The sequence below is a fragment of the Zalophus californianus genome, chromosome 7 (assembly GCF_009762305.2).
Source record: "Zalophus californianus isolate mZalCal1 chromosome 7, mZalCal1.pri.v2, whole genome shotgun sequence".
NCBI lineage: Eukaryota > Metazoa > Chordata > Mammalia > Carnivora > Otariidae > Zalophus > Zalophus californianus.
In genome coordinates, this window is record NC_045601.1 from 9,751,647 (window position 1) to 9,765,439 (window position 13,793).

General features: G+C 40.0%; 1 protein-coding gene across 4 annotated transcripts in view; it reads left to right on the forward strand.

Annotated features, from left to right (window-relative positions):
* The window catches only part of SERAC1 (serine active site containing 1), a 41,839-nt gene that overhangs the window by 8,361 nt on the left and 19,685 nt on the right, over positions 1 to 13,793 (forward strand). For all 4 annotated transcript variants that reach the window (XM_027603563.1, XM_027603564.1, XM_027603565.1 and 1 more), the window contains 5 exons: positions 295 to 426; positions 2,788 to 2,909; positions 3,912 to 4,040; positions 10,108 to 10,221; positions 12,233 to 12,395. In XM_027603563.1, coding sequence (XP_027459364.1) covers positions 295 to 426; positions 2,788 to 2,909; positions 3,912 to 4,040; positions 10,108 to 10,221; positions 12,233 to 12,395 — 660 coding nt within the window. The remainder of the gene's footprint in view (positions 1 to 294; positions 427 to 2,787; positions 2,910 to 3,911; positions 4,041 to 10,107; positions 10,222 to 12,232; positions 12,396 to 13,793) is intronic.

Genomic DNA, 13,793 nt, shown 5'->3' on the forward strand with positions numbered 1-13,793 from the left:
TCAAGTACCTATAAATTTCCATCCTGGGGCACCTGGGTGGCTCGGTCGGTTAAGCGTCTGCCTTTGGCTCAGGTCATGATCCCAGGGTTCTGGGATCGAGCCCCACTTTGGGCTTATTGCTCAGTGGGGAGCCTATATCTCCCTCTGCCTGCCACTCCCCCTGCTTGTGCTCTCTCTCTCTGACAAATAAAATCTTTAAAAAAAAAAAATTACCATCTTACATAAGTGGAAGGGTAACATGTTTTAACTGTTCGCACTGTTATCGTTGTCTTGTTCTTTTTTCTTTTCACAAAGACACCTTCAGTACAGTTGATGTCGAGGATCACGAGTGTGCTACGTGGCTGCTCCTGAGGAAGAGCCAGTCGGGGGACAGAGCGGCACGACTGCAGGCCGTGCAGGAAATGTCGGAGACCCATCACTGGCACGGTAACACGGCCCTCCGAGCACCTGCCACGCTGCCTGCTCGCTCCTGATCGCTGATATCAGGGAAAGGAAAGGAGATGTCAGGGAAGGAAAATAATTCAGGGAATCTGAATATTAAAATTTTAAAAAAGAAACTCCAGTGATAGAGCAAGTAGAAAACTGCTGGCCTGGTATCCAGATGTGTTTGATCAGAACAGGCTTAAAACTGAGGAAGATGTATTTGTGTAACTTTCTACCAGAACGAAGTTTTACTTGATGAGAGAAACTCTTGGTGCTGATAGTGATAGCCTAATATTATATTTGCGTTTTCTTTTGGTTCCTATTTAACAAAATATATTTTATATTTTATTTTACTTTATTTTTTTTTAAAGATTTTATTTATTTATTTGACAGAGAGAGAAGAGCAGGGGGAGAGGGAGAAACAGGCTCTCCGCAGAGCAGAGAGCCCGATGTGGGACTCGATCCCAGGACCCTGAGATCATGACCTGAGCCGAAGGCAGACGCTTAACCAAGTCTGAGCCACCCAGGTGCCCCACGAAATATATTTTAATTGCTTGCTGCACCATGCAGTTATACTTTTTTCACTTTGACAATTTACTTGGCTCTAATACTGAGCCAAATGTACCTGATTTGTGTGTTTATTGTTTTTAAAGAAAAATTTAAAATATTTAATTGTATTTAAAAATTGCAAGTTCTGCAGTAAAAGTACATGAGCAAGAGTTCAGATCTGCTCTGATTATAGTACAGGGACTAAAATATACTTTATCAATAGAGTCATCTTATAAAATGGGGTAAACAAAAAAGAATAGTTTCAGAGAAAAGTATCAGAATAAGATCTTTGCCTCCATACAAGTTGATTGATTGGTGGCTGTAATTACAATAACATATATATATATATATATATATATATATATATAATATAACTTATAAGCTTGTTCACTGTGGGTGAAGACTTAGAATAAAAATCTTTTTTAAAAATCTACCTTCCAGGGGCGCTCAGTCAGTTAAGCATCTGCCTTCAACTCAGGTCATGATCTCAGGGTCCTGGGATCGAGTTCCTGCATAGGGCTCCCTGCTCAGCAGGGAGTCTGCTTCTCCCTCTGCCCCCCCCCACCCTTGTGCACACACACTCTCTCTCTCTGTCTCTCAAAATAAATAAAATCTTAAAAAAAAATATCTACCTTCCAGGACTCCATTTCAGACTTACTATATCAGAAAAATCAGAGTTGGAGCCCAGGCACGTAGATTTTGGGAAAGTTCCCCACTTGATCTTAAAGAACTCATCCAGGTCATGAACTGACATTATTAAAAATAATGCCTGCTTCAGTGGTTGTAATTTTGTTTTCGATACATAGCTTAGTCCATTTGGGCTGCTATCACACAAAACTGTAGACTGGGTGGCTTATAAACAATAGAAAAAAAATTTTTTTAAGATTTTATTTATTTGTCAGAGAGAGAGAGAGAGACAGAGGCAGGCAGAGGGAGAAGCAGGCTCCCCGCCGAGCAAGGAGCCCCATGTGGGACTCAATCCCAGAACCCTGGGATCATGACCTGAGCCGAAGGCAGACGCTTAACCGACTGAGCCACCCAGGCATCCCTAGAAATTTATTTCTTACGGTTCTGTAGGCTGGGAAATCCAAGATCATAGTGCCATCACCACCTTGATGTCTGATGAGGACCTGCTTCCTGGTTCATACGTGACCGGCTTTTTACTGTGTGTCCTCACATGGCAGAGGGGACAAGGGATCTCTCTGGGTCTCTTTTATAAGGACAGTAATCCCAGTCATGGGGGCTCTCAAAGGTTCCCACCTCCAAATACCACCATGACATCGGGAATTCTGTTTCAACATATGAATGGGGGGGGGGGGACACAGTCATTCAGAGCAATACATAAAGGCTGGACTGGTTAAATCATGAAGGCTCAAACAAAGTACCACCATCTGAAACCTCACATTATTCATGGACATCAAAGAATGCAAAACACCACACCATACCAGGGACAGTAGATCTCAGTGCAACCTCAGGTTTTTTTAAGTAGTGATCAAAACAGTTTTTAAACCTAGAATTATTACAAAGAAAAGGAGAAGTTAAATTGGTTCTGACCTATCAGTTTTCACATTTGAAGTTCAGTTCTTCAAAAGGTTAGTTAGACCGCGATATGCTTACATATATGTTGAGAATTATGAGATCAGGCATGGAAATGTTGGATATCTGGCTTACCGGTAGTGTAAATGCAGTTGTGATTATGAAAAGAGACGTGGGAAATTTTGAATCACAAAATTATAATTTAAAAATTAAATGTTCATTTAATTCTTGAAACAACTATAAGCTAATTTGGGTGCTAATAACATACTTTTACAATAGATTACCAGTATAGGATAATTGCTCAAGCCTGTGATCTGAGAACTCTTATTGGTTTGGCACGAAGCAAAGAGAGTGATCTTCGCTTTTTTCTTCCACCACCTCCTTTGCCATCTTTAAAAGAAGTAAGTAAATAAACTAGTCCAGTGAGTGAAAAATAGATTAATACATCATCTTCACTTTGGGTGCAAAGTAACCATTCGAAAAGCAGTCTGTTGGCTACTTTTCACAAGCAGGTAAACTAGATGGAAACCTGAAATTGTAGTTCCTATACAAAGATTTCTTGATTTATCAGGAGATGTTGTTTCTCTTGTGTTATTTTCCCCTTTGGGGCATTGTGAATCTCTATGCACCAGAAGGTAACTTCATAGCCAATCAACATCGATGAATTAGGCCCTAGTTCTAATACTGCTGTAGATCAGTTTTTCTCAACACTACTGACATTTTGGGCCAAATAATTCTTTATTGTGGAAGGTGGCTCTGTACATTGTAGGATGTCTAGCAGCATCCGTGGTCTACTCACTAGATGCCAGTAGCAGTCCCCTCAGTTGTAACAACCAAAACTGTCTCCAGGTACTGCTGGGTGTTTCCTGGGGTGCAAAAAAGCTCCTGGAGAACCACTACAGGTAGATACTAACATATCACTCTGCATAGGTTTTTACTAACCACTACATAGAGATGTTAATGTATTACTCCACGTAGATATTAATTACTAACCACTAATAGGTATTAGAGTGTGCTTATTCACCTTTCCAAGGCTTTCCTAGAAAATGAAAATGTGAAAACTTGCAGTTACTGAAAAATAGAAAAATGAATATGCTAGATGTAAGTTATTAGAGAAAATCAGTAATGAGTTCTGGATTTATAGAAGCAAGGTTTAGTTAGAGTGTAATAATCCATTTTGAGTCAAGAGCTAAACTTTGCAATAGGCTTTCAGACTGAGGTAGCAGACATAGAAGTACAGAACTCATAACTGATTCTCTATGTCCTTAGGTGGGCAACAGTTTTCAAGACTAAAAGCACTAATTTATCTTTGCTCTTTTGTTTTGGCTTTGATTCTTTGGGTACTTTTGTTGTATTCAGTTGTTGAGCTTAATTATGAAAGATTTCCTTTCCTTTTATTACAGGATTCTTCCATTGAAGAAGAGCTCAGACAGTTGCTGGCTTCTTTACCTCAAACGGAGCTAGATGCGTGTATCCAGTATTTTACATCTTTGGCTCTGAGTGAAAGCAGTCAAAGTCTAGCTGCTCAGAAGGTTAGCTCATTTATTCATTCAGTAAATATTTTGGAGTGCCCGTCCACCCTTTCTAGGATACTGTGCCAGGGGCTAGCACTTAGAACCTTAGAACAGTCATCCATTCAGGAACAGAATAAACATGTTGGCTCCTGGTTGTGTGCCAGGCACTGTCAGGGATGGTGGGGAGACAGGTAAATAAACAAAATCACAGAATGTATAAGATAACCCAGAGAGATATGGGTTACTCCGAGAGCCCTTCACTCTGCTTAAGAAGTCATGTAAAGCTCCATGAAGGTGACTCTGAAGTTACATCTTGAAGAATGAATAGATAGTAATTTACAAGGTTTTAAATACCATCTATATGCTATTGATGCCTAAAGTGATACCGCTAATCCTATATTCTAACCCAAGCTCTAGATTTAAACATTCAACCTTCTCCTTGTTGTCTCTGCTCGGATGTCTAATTGATGTCCCAAACTCAACATGTTGAGCCCACCCTTCCTCCACTAAGCTCTTCTTCCTTTGGCCTTTCCATCTCGGTAAATGGCACAGCACCCACCTAGTTGCTTAAGCTAACGGCTAGGAACTCTTGTTCTTCCTTCCTTCCACATTGAACCAATCTGCAGTTCCTGCAAATTGTCCCTTCAAATACAGCCTGAGCCCGTTTGCCTCACTATCTGCACTGTAACCATGTCCCCCTGGCTGCCATCATCTCTTTCTCATACTGTCCTGTTCTTTGATCTCGGCTCTGTTCTTGCTGTTGTTTTTAAAATAATTTTAAAGTCTCTTTCAGTGTCTTCTGTTATTTCAGTTTATTGAGGTGTTAGTCTCTGTTTGGGGTGGCATTGACTCTCATATTAGATTGTGGGTTAACATGGGTTATATATTTTTACTGTGAATTTGTCTTTAGCTGAACAGATTTTCTGTGGGAGTCCCAAGCACCCTGGATTGTAAATCTGTCCTCACAGAGCAGCCTTTGTGTTTACTTCTGTTGGACACCCCAGGGGTTTCACTGTTACTGGACTAGTTTCATATTCATTCCCTGGTTTGGGATTTCTGTGGCACACAGGGAGTATAAATTCAACACATCTGTAGATAGAATAGCCTTAGGGTTGATTTCTCATCCAAAGCCCCAAGCAGAAACAGGCTTTTCTCATTGCTTTCATGGGCTGGTGGGCAGAGTTTTCTAGATTCTCTTAGAGGGCAAACTTTCCAGGGCCTTGCCTTTATATAGGTATCTCAGATTTAATTCCCATTGAATGTGAGACCCAAAACCACATCTCTTGCACTGAACAAGTGGCAAAATCCCATCCAAGGAGCCTGTAGGCATTTTACATTAGTCGCCCCATGCTCAATGTTTCTGCTGAAGGTTCTGTTTTCAATCTGTCACCTGAGGACTCTCCTTTATTTCTTCTTCCCATTCTCTTTAGAACTTGGCTGTGTTTTAAAATAGCTTGTATTATATTTCATTAGACATTTCTAGATGTTTGTAGTGGGAGGGATTCACTAGAAGCCACGTTCAGCATCTTGCTGGATCTAGAAAGCTTCCTTATCACATCTCCATCATCTCAGACACCACAGCAAGCTCCTTACTTGTCTCTCCAGTTGTATGCCTTCACAGCAGCCAGAGTGATTAAAAAAAAAAAAACACAAAACAAGACATGAATTAGATCCACTCATTCTCCTGCATTAAGCCTTCCAAATGGCTTCCCATTACATGCTAAGTCTGAGCCCTTTACTTTTTGTGATCAGGGCATGGACTGGCCATTGTTTATCAGAGTGGCTCCCCTTGGAGCGGTGACCGAATTGGTAAGAAGGTGCCAGTAGGCAGTTACAGGATAGTAAGTTTGTGTCGTGGCAGATGGTGTGCAAACAGGGAGCCTGAGAGCAGGTCAGAAGGGCGCAGGTCAGCATGCCCAGCTGCACGTGCCATCTTGTCAGAGTCCTCAAAGTACTCTTCAGGGTCCTTCACACCTTGGGAGTAAGACTACCTTCACACAGGAAAGCCATTCTGATTGAGGGCTTTATGTTCTTTATGTCCTTCACCTCTTTGGTTAGGTTTATCTGGCAAGGAAGAAGTCAAGCTTTCACTATTTGCAAACAACATGCTACTCTCTATAGAAAACCCAAAGGACTCCACCAAAAAATTGTTAGAACTGATACATGAATTTAGTAAAGTCACAGGATACAAAATCAACATACGGAAATCTGGTGTATTTCTATACACCAGTAATGAAGCAGCAGAAAGAGAAATTAGAGTCAATCCTATTTATAATTATACCCAAAACAATAAGATGCCTAGGAATAAACCTAATCAAAGAGGTGAATGCTTTTTAAAAACAACAACAACAGGGTGCCTGGGTGGCTCAGTCGGTTAAGCGACTGCCTTCGGCTCAGGTCATGATCCTGGAGTCCCAGGATCGAGTCCCACATCGGGCTCCCTGCTCAGCAGGGAGTCTGCTTCTCCCTCTGACCCTTCCCCCTCTCATGTGCTCTCTCTCTCTCTCTCTCTCTCATTCTCGCTCTCTCAAATAAATAAATAAAATCTTTAAAAAAAAAAAACAAAAAAACAACAACAACAACAAAAAGCACATCTTTAATTAAACATTAAAAAAATATTTAGTTTCAGTTCTGAGGCCCCATCAGTAAGCAACTCCATTTTAGTTGTTCTCATCGCCTCTCCCCCCCGCCACCCCGTCATCCTCCCCCCGCCCCCCATTTAGTTAGGCTTCTCGGATTTTTTACTTACCAAGAAGTTGTGAGTGAAGAGATAGGAGGGGTGTCCATCTAGTTTTTACAGATCTGCTAAAACTGCCCTGTGACAGTCTCCAAGCACCTTTCAAGGGGCAATATGCTGCTTCTATACAAAACTACCTCCTCAGGAGGTTACTGAGCCTTAGCAGATAACCTACACAGCTGTTTCGTTTTAGAGCAGAGCTTCTTAAGCTTTGTATGCCTTGGATCCCCCCGGTGGTTTAGTGAAGTCTGTGGAATTATTTCTAGATGCATAAAACACAATACATAGGATTACAAAGGAAACCGATTATATTGAAATAGTGTTTTTAAAAATAATTTTTGTGGTATAATACATGTACTTCTTATTGATGCCTTAAATAACAATACATTTAATTAGCAATAATTGCGCCTCAGATACATTTAAAACAGGAAAGTTGAAGTTTATTTTTAAAATATTTTAACTGTTTTGAAATAATTTCAAACTTCAGAAATTGCAGAAATAATACATTTCACTAAGATTCACCAATTATTACTATTTTGTCCCATTTGTTTTCTGACCCCCAATTTACTGCCCATCTCTCTGTAGATATATTTTATATGTCTGTTCACACGTTATTTACTATTTTCCTCCCTGAACCATTTGAGAGTTAGATGTAGAAATAATGTCCTATCACCTCTAAAGACTTAAGTGTTGTTGTATTTCTGACAACATGGACCTTTTGAGATATGACCACAGTACAGATATCAAACTCAGAAAATTAACATTGATAGAATACTGTGATCTAATATAGACTCGATGTTTGAATTTTGCCAAGTATCGCAGTAATTCTTTTATGGCAGCTTATTGTTTGTTTTTTTGTTTGTTTTAAATCTGATCCATGTCTAGGATGAAACATTGCATTTGATGGTCATGTCTCCTTTTATCTGGAAAAATGCTTCAGCCTTTCTTAGTCTTCATGTCATTGACATTTCTGAAGAATACAAAGTAGTGGTTTGCAGAATGTTCTCAATTTAGTGTGTCTCACGTGTCCTCAGGATTAGAGTCCGCTTATGCATTTATTGCAGGAACACAGCAGAGGTGATCTGTGTCCTTCCCACTGTGCCACATCCAGAAGCACATGATGCCAGTTGGTCCCCTTGTTGCTGATGTTAACTTGCCAGGTTTCTCTGCTTTAATGTTAACATATATTTTGTTTGTAATGAATATAGGATCTGAGGGGAGAGGGGATGTTTGAGACTATTAGTCTATCCTGTTCCTCTTCAAACTTTCAGCCATTGGTTTCAGTATCCTCTCAATGAATCGTGCCTGATAATGGTTATTCTTGGATGGTTGCAAAATGGTGATCTCCCCCCTGCCCAACTCTATCCATCCCTCTTTACTTCTGTCTACTGTAAGGAAAAGCTTTCCTTCCGCCCTCCTTCCTTCCTGATCCATGGATCCAGGGGCTCATGGATTATTTTATTCACTGGATTATAACCCAGTACCACTGTTACTCATATTGATGCTCAAAGTGTCTCAGATTTGGTGTGGAAACCCCTTCAGGTTGCCTCCTGTGCCTTTTGGAATTGTCTCCATTATTTTTTGAGTACCTCCTTATTTTCTGGCATTAGAAAACATTCCAGACTCCATCTTAAACTTTCTGTGCTCCAGCTCTGGAGTCAGCTGAATCTTCAAGAAGCCCTGGTTCCTTCTAGGGAAGGAACAACCAGTGGTCGTTAGAAACCACCTTTTGGGTGTAAGCTTGCTCGTTGCTACCGGTTTTGCTTTTAGACCCTTTCAGCGGACAGAGTTGGGGAAAATTGCAATTTCATGTGGTTCAATTCAGTGTGTAAATTTTGCTCCTTAAAGACATCACTGTGAATGCTGTTGTTGCTGGGCTGAATAAGAATATTAAACGAGGACTAGTCTGTCCATGTATGGGTCTCAAGTAACTGCTGGTAGGTGGACACTAGATGGCAGTGTCAATTCTGGGTCACCAGTATGAGGATGTGCAGTTGGCATTCAGAGGAATGAAGATCCTAGTGTTATTTTCAGAAAGCTCCAGCAAACGAGATGTGATAGGAAATTACCTGCGCTCTCTGTTGTTGACAGAGTCACACAGATTGCTATAGTTACTATGGTTTATTGTCTGTGTTTATAATTGAATGCAATGCAGAATTTCTGTGAGATGTCAGGAATAAAGACATCACATTTTTCCATCCAAGCATATGCCCTCCCTACCCTGAATTCTATCTACCCCAGGCGCTTAAGGATGTCCCTGGGTCAGCAGTTCCTATTTTAGAATGAACATCATGCTTACAAACATTGCTGCAGTGAAGGAACCTATACTTGTATATCTTTGCCTTTGTGTGTAGGATGAACTGTTGAAGGGCACAGGTGCTTGCAATTTAGACAGCTGTCCTGAGTTGTCCTCCACAGCAGTAGCAGGGTGATAGGAGTGCCTGCTTCCCCACCCCTCTGAGAGATGAAACTGTTCTTTCTCATGTAGTGTCACCATGCATGCCTCTCATAAGAGCAGTGTTGGGCATCATGTCATAGATTCCCTTTCCTAGGAACTTTCTGTTTATGACTGTTGCTCATTTTTCCGTAGCATTGTTGGTGTTTTTGCCACTGATTTGAAGGGAAGTGTTGTATACTAGTGACATTAGCATTTGATCTATGGTAAGAGTTGAAATTTTCTTTTCCCCGTTTATTTTTTTCTTTAATTTTTTTTGTTATGTTCAGTTAGCCAACATATAATACATCATTAGTTTTAATGTAGTGTTCAACGATTCATTAGTTGTGTATCATACCTGGTGCTCATCACCACACGTTCCCTGTTTGTTCTTATATTTCACTATCTACGAGGGCTAGTACACACTCCCGTTCTGTCTCATGGTTTTCCTAGCTCTTCTGCTTATTCTTCCATATGAACTTGAATTTCAGTTTACGAAGAATTGAAAGCTCTCTGATCATTCTCATCGGTTATCTTCATTTTAAATTTTTCCAGTAATGCCTTTTCTCTTTATTATTATTTTGACTGATAGACTTCAAGTAGACTCTGCTATGACATCATCTGACAGTAGAACATTATGGCCAACCCTGGGCTTTTCTTGTTAAAGAATTGTGTGTTAGTCTTCATACTTTGAGAGAAGAGGACACAGAGGAAAGAAGTAAGAAAGACATAAAGATTGCCTCTTCTAGAAATGATTCCTTATGTTTTCTGTTCTAGTAAGCAACAATTTGCATAACTAGTTCCCTTTCAGCTTCCAAAATATGTCGTGTATAGCTCAGGGATTTTTTTTTTTTTTTTTGTCAAACAAAAAATATGAGTCACTCATTTTAGTAAACACCTTAATTATCTTTCAGGGTGGCTTATGGTGTTTTGGAGGAAATGGACTTCCTTATGCTGAAAGTTTTGGAGAGGTTCCTTCAGCTACAGTGGAAATGTTCTGTTTAGAAGCTTTGGTAAAACATTCTGAGGTAACTTACATTTTCAAAATGTGGTTTAGTTTTTATGATCACAGTGAAAAAATTGTACATGTTGGCTCAGTCAAGCGAAGTAACCCTCATTTTTTGTAGAAGAAAAAAAAGCTTTTTGCTCGTTTTAAAATTTCTGCTTTTCCCCCATTTCATTATTAGAATTGATAATCCTAATTTAGCACCAATACATGTATTTCATTTTTGCCAAGTAGTTCTAAAAATGTATTTAATCTTAATTGTACATAAAGAAAACAACCCATTGTCTAAATACGGCATTGACCTTTGAACTATGTTGTCTCCTGCTGCCTTTCTGAGATCATTTTTACAAATAATATTACCAGGTAGTTAATTTTCAGTAAAACATCTGCTAGAGATGCAGCATATAGAAAAAAAGTAAATATTTGGATGACCATACTCTTGAATTTTAACCAGAGCATGTATTAGTGGTTTTTAAATTTTTTGGCATTTATGACTTTGCTGTCATGATCATGGTTTGATTTTATTTATTTATATTTATTTTAAAGATTTTATTTATTTTTAGAGAGAGCGAGAGAAGGGGGAGGGGCAGACGGGAGAGAGAGAGAGAGAGAGAGAATCTCAAGCAAGACTCCCTGCCAAGAGCAGAGCCTGACATGGGGCTTGATCTCAGGACCCTGAGACCATGACCTGAACTCAGATCAAGAGGTGGATGCCTAACTGAGCCAGGTGCCCCCTGGTGCCTTCTTGATTTTAAAAAGAAAAAAGCAACAAACTTTGTGGTGCTCAAATATGAATGCATAAAAATCACTCAGGAAGCATGCTTAAAAGTGCATATTTCCTGGTCACCTCTAGCAATTTTAATTTAGTAGATGTGGGGTTATGTCCAGAAATTTGCATTTTAACAGGCATCCCTGGTGAGGCTGCTGGAAGTGGTTCATCCCACATCGTGAGAAACCCCATCCTAGAACTCTTAAACTCTCCAGTTTAATTTTGGGAACCATTAGTCACGGCTCAGAAGCATCTTTGGTCATCTCTAGTTCCCACCAGTGGAGTTAGGAATTGAGTACAAAGCAGAGGTATTAGCATTGTAGTTCAAAAGGGCACGTGGGAAAATGAGCTGGAGTTTTTACAACTTCAGACTAGTTTCTGAAGTAATAGATGCATCTTCAGTGGAAAGTACAGTGCGTGGAATACCTTTCCAGAAACCTCTCAAGTCATTACATATCTCACTGACGTATGTCTAAAAGACATACTTCTAAATGCACTTAAAATGTGATAAAATTCAATAAAAATTTGGAGAATGGAAATTGTTGCACATATGTGACATGGTGTCATGTTAGTGAGTACAACTGGTGATGGGAGGGGCCCAGGCCATGCCAAGTGACCTTGGCACCTTGTGAGGACTTATAACAGTATTACATATTTCCTTTGGCTTTCTTTTATCTCTTTTCTCCATTAAAAATTCACATCCCTTTTTCTTTCTTTTTTATTTTCACTACTTGATCTTTCTCTTTAAAAACTGTTCGGACTCCTGAGTTTTAGGAGAGCCCCATAGCTGTGGACTTGTGTGGGGTGGTGTGCAGGGCCGCAAATGGTGCTTATCTCTGGGAGTTCTTGTATGCAGAAGCAAAATCTGCCACTTGTATGGAGTTTTTTTTCCCTGTTACCAGGTGGCAGCATTCTCAAGCAGAGCAAAGCTTTTTAAGGTAGTTTCAAGCCAGCCAAAGTATCACTATAAATTGAAACAATTCTATAATAATGACATCATCAGGTTACACATCCTACCAAGAGCTCAACAGAATAAGAATTAAAATTCCAGAAGTCCTGGTGAGGTACGCCTTCATTTTTTCAGTGATTTTGAATCACCTCTAACATAGGGGTTTGCTTATTTATTTAAGTAAGCTGACATGAGAGTTTTAGGTAGGTCTCTGTCCTTGAGTAGGAGCCCCCTGGCTGTGCCATCACATACTTTGTCACCTGGTTAGTGAATTTGTGCAACATAAAGTGAGCTTTTATTAATTTGTTGTGCTAGATATCTACACATTGTGATAAAATTGAAGCAAACGGAGGCTTGCAACTACTTCAGAGGCTATACCAACTTCACAAGGATTGTCCTAAAATACAGAGAAATATAATGCGTATCATTGGAAATATGGCTTTGAATGAACATCTTCATTCTACTATAGTTCGCTCAGGTAACACTTTTATATGCTGAGTATTTTGGATTTGGTCCTTTGTTCTTCTCCCACCTCCACCCGTCATGATACATTAATTTTTTAATAGACTTAAGACTTTGCTTTAGGGTGACTTATGGGTCCTTAGAGCATGTCATTTTATTTTAGTAGGGGCACGGAATTGCTTGAGACATGTAGATAATCCACATCTAAGATAATCAGAGTGTGGATAGTCACAGGAGAGTAGTTTTTTTTTTAAATTTTTTTATTATGTTAATCATCATGTTACATCATTAGTTTTTGACGTAGTGTTCCATGATTCATTGTTTATGCATAACACCCAGTGCTCCACGCAGAATGTGCCCTCTTTAATACCCATCACCAGGCTAACCCATCCCCCTACCCTCCTCCCCTCTAGAACCCTCAGTTTGTTTTTCAGAGTCCATCGTCTCTCGTGGTTCATCTCCCCCTCTGACTTACTCCCCTTCATTCTTCCCCTCCTGCTATCTTCTTCTTTTTCTTTTTTCTTAACATATGTTGCATTATTTGTTTCAGAGGTACAGATCTGTGATTCAACAGTCTTGCACAATTCACAGCACTCACCATAGCACATACCCTACCCAATGTCTATCACCCAGCCACCCCATCCCTCCCATCCCCCACCACTCCAGCAACACTCAGTTTGTTTCCTGAGATTAAGAATTTCTCATATCAGTGAGGTCATATGATACATGTCTTTCTCTGATTGACTTATTTCACTCAGCATAACACCCTCCAGTTCGATCCACGTCATTGCAAATGGCAAGATCTCATTCCTTTTGATGGCTGCATAATATTTCATTGTGTCTATATACCACATCTTCTTTATCCATTCATCTGTCAGTGGACATCTTGGCTCTTTCCACAGTTTGGCTATTGTGGACATTGCTGCTATAAACATCGGGGTGCACGTACCCCTTCGGATCCTACATTTGTATCTTTGGGGTAAATACCCAGTAGTGCAATTGCTGGATCGTATGGTAGCTGTATTTTCAACTGTTTGAGGAACCTCCATACTGTTTTCCAGAGGGGTTGCACCAGCTTGCATTCCCACCGACAGTGTAGGAGGGTTCCCCTTTCTCCACATCCCCACCAACATCAGTCGTTTCCTGACTTGTTAATTTTAGCCATTCTGACTGGTGTGAGGTGGTATCTCATTGAGGTTTTGATTTGGATTTCCCTGATGCCGAGCGATGTTGAGCACTTTTTCATGTGTCTGTTGGCCATTTGGATGTCTTCTTTGGAAAAATGTCTGCTCATGTCTTCTGCCCATTTCTTGATTGGATTATTTGTTCTTTGGGTGTTGAGTCTGATAAGTTCTTTATAGATTTTGGATACTAGCCCTTTATCTGATATGTCATTTGCAAATATTTTCTCCCA